This window comes from Brachyhypopomus gauderio, chromosome 5 (assembly GCF_052324685.1).
Source record: "Brachyhypopomus gauderio isolate BG-103 chromosome 5, BGAUD_0.2, whole genome shotgun sequence".
Classification (NCBI taxonomy): Eukaryota; Metazoa; Chordata; class Actinopteri; order Gymnotiformes; family Hypopomidae; genus Brachyhypopomus; species Brachyhypopomus gauderio.
Genome location: NC_135215.1, coordinates 30,629,779 through 30,638,182, shown reverse-complemented (window position 1 = coordinate 30,638,182; position 8,404 = coordinate 30,629,779). Strand labels below are relative to the sequence as shown.

General features: G+C 41.0%; 1 protein-coding gene across 1 annotated transcript; it reads left to right on the top strand.

The window, feature by feature from the left end:
* Positions 1–1,787: 1,787 nt before the first annotated feature.
* On the top strand, positions 1,788–7,777 carry adck2 (aarF domain containing kinase 2). The gene is made up of 8 exons (XM_077007034.1): positions 1,788–3,055; positions 3,297–3,443; positions 3,536–3,664; positions 3,783–3,878; positions 4,311–4,556; positions 5,761–5,889; positions 5,992–6,045; positions 6,560–7,777. Exons 1-8 carry the CDS (start codon positions 2,201–2,203, stop codon positions 6,701–6,703), a joined length of 1,800 nt encoding a protein of 599 aa, XP_076863149.1. The 5' UTR covers positions 1,788–2,200; the 3' UTR covers positions 6,704–7,777.
* Positions 7,778–8,404: the final 627 nt, after the last annotated feature.

The window sequence follows — 8,404 nt, the reverse complement described above, 5'->3', positions numbered from 1 at the left end:
GAGGGACAGAAATGAGTGAGGGACAGAGACAAGTGAGGGACAGAAATGAGTGATGGACTGAGACCTGTGAGGGACAGAGACCTGTGTGGGACAGAGATGAGTGAGGGACTGAGACCTGTGAGGGACAGAGATGAGTGAGGGACTGAGACCTGTGAGAGACAGAGACCTGTGCAGGACAGAGATGAGTGAGGGACAGAGTGGCTCTCCTCATAGCTCTAAACATGCCACTAAACACGTTCAGAGTGAGTTCATTGAGAAACAGAGGATATGTGGACTGCATATGTAACCCTCGGCTCTTGTCAACCCGTGACTCTTGTCAACTTCAGGAGATACATACAAAATCAAGGGCAAGATCATGATTTGCCAGCTATCCATTACTTAGGCATGATCTCATACCACAGCTTTACGCATTTATCTGATCTTTATCATGTTTGCCATCTTCTCCTCTTTTTCTGCCATTGCTGACATTCTAATTAATTACAAGTATTTTAGCACAAAGTGTCCCTGGCTGAGTGTTCTGAGACAGCGCCCCCTGGTGCATGTAGGCCAGTGAGCTGGGATCTGTTGAACTGGGTGGAAGAGGAGAAGGAGTGGCAGGCAAAAGACTGGAAAAGTGAGGGCTCGGGTTTCAATCACACAGATACTAAAGAGTTTCTCTAAGTTACAAAAGTGTTTCCCCCTTTCCCATTCATCTTCATGTTTATTTCCATATAATTAAAATGCATCTTGCTCTTATTTCAAAGGGCATCCATGCCAACTAAAAAAAGTTAGACCTAACTGCATTATGTAGCTGTTGTAGAAACAAAAGAATGTATTACTTTCAGATAACTTTCACGCCTGTCCTGATATCAACGTCTGGTATCAAAGACTATGATTTCAAAGACCACCACTTCTACAATCATACTGAGCACTCCTGCTTTGACATGCATGGGAGCTCACACAGAGAGCTGATTAGCTGTGGGAGGAGGATGTGGGTCTAACATCTGTTCAATATCCCTCCCGTCTTTTGTCTGATTGATGGAAGAAAACAATAGGCACACTAGCCTGTGAATGGCAGCAGAACAGCAGGCGGCCCAGCAGCTCACCAAAGCACTATAGGCCTACAGTTATTTTGGTACTTTTATGACCTGTTCAGAAAATGCCCTAACAATTGTTATAACTCTATAGCGAGCACATGTTCAGTGATTGGTTTTGATTTAAAAGTTAAAAAGAGGTTCTCATTTAAGAGTAACAGGACCATCTATGTTTCTGTGAGGAATCCAATAACAGTAATGACCTGTAATATAATGGCTATAATAAATACAGGATGGAGGGGGTGGAGTTGGGTTATCACATTCATTTAGTCATTAGTTTAGACACGATGTAACAAAATAGGGTGAACTTTAAAACAACAATTAAACAACATTTATTTCTAAATCAAGACACTCCATTTTATGCTTCAGTAGAACATTCTATAGTCAAAACCAAATTAATTGTCAAAACAAATTTTTTTGCCTGTTGAAATTTGGTGGGACCTTTGAAAAGCGTCACTTTTTGAAATATTTTGAAATATTTGAGCAGATTCCCGCTATTTTCTAAGAATAAAATCATTGCTTTAGTCTTCACTGACATTTCGGGTTATCACTTGCTATTTCTCAGTCACTTGTCTTATGTTATTGGAGGTAAGTAACATACAGCTATATTTAATCTATTAAGGTACCCCTTCAAATCACAAAAATATTTTTCTAACGCGGAACTAACGCGTAAAGTAAGTGTACGCACGGAGTTTTTTTAAAGTAGGACCGGAGGATGCGGTCCCATTTAATGGCATGTATGAATGAATGTAAACATGCCTGCACACAGCGTGGCGTATCGGGGGGAGATTTACATCACTGCTATAGCCAGAGGATGTAGCCATAGTGCGGTATTTTGCCTCATTTCTACTTAAATGTTTTTAATTAGTTTATTCTCCCCGCTGGACGATAGCACTATCGCTAAATAGCTAGCTAGGTTAGCTAGTTGACATAGTGGTAGTTAATTGATATAGCAGCTAACCTAACTAACGGGTATTGTTGTTCCATCTTAACTTTAGGAGCCTTGTCTGTGTGTGTAGTAGATAATCATTCAGGTAAATGTTCATGTTGCTTAAATGTAAATTATGTACAAGTGTATAACATTAACTAATGCTAAAGTACCATAAAACTACCAGAAGCACATCGAAATGTCTGCACTTTGGGCAAATCGTGTCTTCAAATGCGTTAGATGTACCATTCAGAGAGTCTCTGTGTCCGTTCGAGTTATACCACGCAGGACTTTGGTTGTTACACGAAGTCACGTTGTTTCTCGACCCCCCAAAGTGGCACTGCTATGTTGGGGGCTGGGCAGTATCACTCAGGCCTCAGCAGAAGGTGGTGTTCTCCAGAGGACCTCTGAGAAGAACTCTGTTGCCAAAGTGCAAATTCACAGACTTGTGTTCACCTCGCGGTTGTGCATCCGTGCCTTGGTACTCCTGCTGAAATTCAGCCCCCTCTTGCTGCTCTACCCTGTAACCCTGCTCTTCAAGAGCTGGACGCCCTATTGGCTGGATGCCCTGTTGTGGGTCACAGAAACCTCGGGGCCAGCGTTCATCAAACTTGGCCAGTGGGCCAGCACGAGGCGGGACATCTTCTCGCAGGAGTTCTGTGATCGCTTTTCCCACCTCCATGTGAGGGTGAAGCCCCACCCCTGGGCCCATACTAAGCAGTGTCTGCAGCGGGCCTTCGGGGAGGGCTGGCGACAGCTGTTTGTGTTTGACAGTAAGGAGCCCGTGGGCTCGGGCTGCGTGGCACAGGTGTACCAGGCCAAGGCTCGCGTGGCAAGCGTGGAGGATGTGGCCTTCCAGCAGCTTGTGGAGAGCCTGGAGAAAGATGACCTGCTGGAAGCTTGGGAGATCCCAGGCCTTGGAGGAGCTTGGGGTCAGTGGTGGACGCCAGAGAAGGCACAGATGTTGGAGACCCAGGGGAGGAATTCTGCAGAGCTTCTACATAGTCATGGGAATCACACAGAGGAGGAGTGTCTCATACCTGTGGCAATTAAGGTATGATTGGAAAAGCCATATTATAGATAGAACTACTGCTTTTGAGGTTTATAGGTAACATACCTGTCATGGAGTGAACTTCAGTTAATAGGGATCTTTGGTTTTTTTTTTTTTTTTGTTTGGTGGGGTGCTTATTTCTATAAACTTGTCTCCAAATTATGATCCTTGTGTGTTTCATCATTATTAATACATTGATACAATATGTAAAACATCTTGTGACCATTATCCTTTTTTCATGCAGGTGCTTCATCCTGGCATCAGGAGGCAGGTTCAGATAGACCTGATTCTAATGAAGGCAGGGAGCGTTCTTATTAGCTGCTTACCTGGCCTCAAGTGGCTCAGTCTCCCAGAGGTGGTGGATGAATTTGAGAAACTCATGACAAAACAGGTAATGCTAATACCCAACTAATACGGCCTAACATCAAGCATTAGTATCTCTACTGAGTATCTCTACTTTTGGCTTTTTGGTGGTGTTTGCAGATAGATCTTCGTTTTGAAGCGAAGAATATTGAAAAGTTCAAGAGGAACTTCAAGGACTTTGAATGTGTTAAATTTCCAACACCACTAAGACCTTTTGTCACAAGGACAGTCTTAGTGGAGACATATGAGGTGATTAAATTCAGCTGGTATTCACCCAAACACTGCTAGTGCATCACTAGTCTTGACCATACCCTGATTCTTTTTTTGGTGCGGTTAAAGAGCGGTGTGTACTAATATGCTTTTTCAGGAGAGTGAACCCATTTCTACCTACCTCAAATCTGAGGTTCCTGAGGCCATGAAGCAGAGAATAGCCCGGATGGGGGTGGACACTTTGCTGAAAATGGTGCGAACTTGTATGTTGTCATAAAATAACTTATATTAACATGTATTATGTACAGCTACACTTTATATATAAAAATATAATTGTACTAGTACCACTAACACATAAGTAATTTCTTCATTATTTAAAATTTAGTACAGATACTGCATTATGCGGCATTCATTTATCCCTACATAAAATGGAACATGTGGGGTTTGTTGGCAAAGAGTAACTAATAGAAAAGTTGCCGTCTTTGTGACTCAGTACATGGTTTTACCAATGAAAAGACTGTACACAGTCACGATATGAATGTCTAGTAGTTCTCCATCTCAAACATATGAATTCATGCAGCAAAACAAACTAACAGACATTGTTGCCGGCTGGTAACTCAAGAAGTGTTTACAGCTTCACTACAGTGTTTCCTCCTTCACTTCGACGTCTTGTGTTCATTTGCAGGTGTTTGAGGATAACTTTGTCCATGCGGACCTCCACCCAGGAAACATCCTGGTACAGGGTGCTCAGGGAGATGGACCTCAGGTTAGAACCACTCTGACGGACCTGTGTGACACAGTGGTGGTCAGTATGCGGCCGACCCCTCCTCCACTACAGCTGGTGCTGCTGGACGCCGGGATCGTGGCTCAGCTGAGTGAGGTGGACCTCCGGAACCTCAGAGCTGTCTTCACTGCTGTTGTACTCAAACAGGTATTGGAAACAACAAAAAATAATAGTAACGATTTGTATTAGTCTACATACTGGAGTAATATTAGCGACTTGGTAATGCAGTTAAAGGAAATGTCAATCCCAAGCAGGGGCGGACTGGCATACATTGCTACCGGGGATTTCCCCGGTGGGCCGATGGGTTAGTGGGCCGCCGGTGGTCTAACTCAGCCCGTGGAGGAGCCACTGCCGCGCACTGCGGCCCCGGCCCGTAGTCACGCGGCTGTTTAACGGTGTTATTACCTCCCCCGCTCCAGTCAGACTAACCTGCGCGGCCGCGAACTGGGCCTGTAAACACATGAACGAGTTGGACCGGGTCGCGGACTGGGCCAGTTGATGCGGGCTGACGGTATGCAGCGGAGATCAGAAAAAAAACCAACTTGTCCCAGAAACTCCGGGCCGGACTACGAAAACATACAGCAGTTTAAATTGTAGATATTATTTTATATTATTTAAAATGTACTGCTGTCTCCTCTGCAACGTCTAAGGCACCATGTACAAATTACCTTAACATGGTTAACACGGACGCAAGTGGCGATCTTAAAGGTTCCAAAGCACTGTGTTTTTTTTTAAAGCTATTGAAATTCTTAGATTAAAACTAACCACCACAAATAGGTACGAGGAAGAAATACCCACGTTAGAGTTGTAGGTTGTTCTTTAGGATGCATTTGCGTAAAACAACTTGTTTGGTGGTCTTATGATGGACTATTTAAAAGCCACTATGTGGCTTTGTAATCATATTATTGCTGGAATTAATATTGTCCATATGACAATAAATGCCGTCATATACACTACGTGGCATGTATAGATTCATACAGTATACGCACACACACACACACACACACACACACACACACACACACACACACACATATATATATATATATATATATATATATATATATATATATATATATATATATATATATATATATATATATATGTATATATATATATATATATATATATATATATATATATATATATATATATATATATATATATATATATATATATATGTATACATACATACACAGTATATATACACAGATATATATAGTGGGCCAGTCTGTCAGGAACTCCCGGGCCACTTTTTCTCCCCAGTCCGCCCCTGATCCCAAGCTGTAGCTGAATAAAACAAGCATGCTGTATAGTATTTCTATGTTTCCTATTTTGTACTAACTACTAGGGTGAACGTGTGGCAGAACTGATCCTAAATCATGCCAGGGCCAGTGAATGCCAGGATGTAGCAGGCTTCAAAAGGGAAATGGCTGAGCTTGTGAACCACACCCTCAGCAACACACTGTCTCTGGGGAAGGTACTACACACATGCATATCCCTGCAACACAGAAGACATTTGCTCAACATGCACAGTAAGCTCCTCAAACTTCATCCATGCTTCTTCTCTAATCCGGTTAAGGTTCGGGTGGCAGAGCTGCTGTCTCGGGTCTTTGGATTACTCATCCATCACAAGGTGAGTGAAGTGATGACTGATGACACTCAAAAAACCACAAAGATGAGAAGGATATGATTAACTATTATAAGATTTGTTGATCAAATTATATTCTGTAATGTGGTCACTTCAGGTTGATGGTTTTGTGCTCATATAGAAATAAATATAAAAATGAACCAGCAATTAATTAGAAAACAAGTTATCGGTAGTTTATTATATATATAATGTGTGTGGGGGGGGGGGTACATTTTAGTCAATGTCTTCTATCTTAGGATTTTTTTAAAGACTACATTGGATCATCCTTTGGCTTGATCCACACTTGAGAAATCAGCCCTCAGATATAATCTCTGTTGAACATTTTCAGTTTTGTATATCAGAATAAGCTGTCTGCATAGTCTTTCTGGGAGTGGAATCCCACAGCCATGATCCAGAGGAGGTGTTGATCATACAGAGGAGGTGTTGATCATACAGAGGAGGTGAGGATCCAGAGGAGGTGGTGATCACATGTGGTTAACTGTCCTCCTCTTTCTTTCAGGTGAAGCTAGAAAGTAATTTTGCCTCCATTGTGTTTGCCATCATGGTGTTGGAAGGCTTGGGCAGGTCCCTGGACCCTAACCTGGACCTCCTGGAGATCGCCAAACCTCTGCTGCTAAAGAACTGTGCCTCTCTTCTTTCCTGAGTTCCAGCACACTAGTGGAAGCCCTAATGCACCCTGAAGCAGTTTGGGTCCAAGGTATAAAGTCATTTAGCTTTGACAATTAAGCAACCTGTATCTGATTTGTTGCAAATGTCTGCAATAGAAACGGTTCTATTACAATAAGTTAAAATCGTAAAAATAGTAAAATGGGACTTCAGATTTTCTTCAGTGGGTTCCTTGACACTTTGTGGCAATCAACTGATGACCTCGGTCACATTACTGTAGGAGAGACATTTCACAAAATTGAGTGACGTCATATAAATGCTTTATAGATAATTACAAAATACAAATCTAGGCATATTTCTTTCCTTAAATGAATCAAGCATAGCTATTAGAAATAGTAGATGTGGAACTGTTGATTGATTCTTGATATTACTGATTCCAGTAAACCTGAGAGAACACCAATAACTCACTGAAATGTGACTTGTGTTTTCTGAATCCATAGTTTATGCATGTAGCCCCAACAATACAATGAAATAAAGAGGCTCACACACTCTTACCAGCTCGGTGTAGCAGTCTACTGTTGACCTTATTAAGGGTACATATTCGACCTGGAGTTGGACTGTGGGATATATCGGGAGGTGGAGTGGATTATTATTATTTTTTTTAACCTTCACTTTTATTGTAGGGATTCTTAGGAATACGTTTAAAAATGTATTGCACGACAGTTACCTAACTGCTTTATTTTACATTTGGTTGTCTAACTCTAATTTACTCTAATTTTGTTTTTGTCAATATTGTCTTCTGCAAAATTAGTCCAAGAGAGTTTATAATAGTGTATGTGTTTAATAAATCTCTCTAGGTATCAATTAATATTAATATGCATGATTTACATGTTTTGTCTTGTTGCTCAAACAAAGATTTTATTTCCAAACTTTTTTTTTGTTGATGCATTTTGCACCAATACCTACTACCTCTTCATATTTCAGAAGGCTGTAAATTTACAGTGGGGTTTTAATTTCTACTACCATGGGTGATGGATGGATCTTTCTGTGGTGGAGCTTACATTGATTGTGTGTTTATAATTAAACTGTTGACTGTGACATATGCAGAGCATATTTTGTTGTACTGAATTTAAAACTAATTAACATGCAGCATGTGATCCAAACTGGGCAATGTAAACACTAGCATATAATATCATCAGGTCAGACATGGGGCAACAAACATAGAATATAGCACATCCTGGCATTAAGTCTTGGATGTTTCAAGACACTTTACTCATTCTTGTTTAAATACCACCATCCAATATAAACCTACAGATTCTCATTCCTATCTACAGTTCTTCCTTAAAAAAACTACTCTTAGACGTAGATCATAGGTCAGTGCATCCACTCTGAATAGGTAAAACACGAGCAAGCGCATTACCTATGGCTTCCTTGGGAAAACCCATTTTAAAAATGTTCACACATTTCAAAACTTTTCTGGAGGAAGTCTTCATTGTCACTACAAACGTATTAAGACAACAAGAATTCCTTTGGTGCTGACATCCAACAAATAAAACATGGCTAAAATTATACTTGAAACACTTCCGGATACTCCAAATCGATGTACAGACTGCATACCTTTTTAAGGATCCTCAACTAATCTCTTATAGATGAGACAAAAATTAAATACATATATTAGACATGCACTACCCACAAATAGTTGGGATTTTCTCAGGAAATGCACTCTAACCTTTACAGG

What these genes read in the sequence shown, in the direction of transcription:
- adck2 (XM_077007034.1), top strand. Translation starts at nt 2,201, where the DNA reads ATGTCTGCACTTTGGGCAAATCGTGTCTTCAAATGCGTTAGATGTACC. An exon ending in AGAAACTCATGACAAAACAG is followed by an intron (nt 3,444 to 3,535) that starts GTAATGCTAATA and finishes TGGTGTTTGCAG; the next exon opens with ATAGATCTTCGTTTTGAAGC. An exon ending in ACACACTGTCTCTGGGGAAG is followed by an intron (nt 5,890 to 5,991) that starts GTACTACACACA and finishes AATCCGGTTAAG; the next exon opens with GTTCGGGTGGCAGAGCTGCT.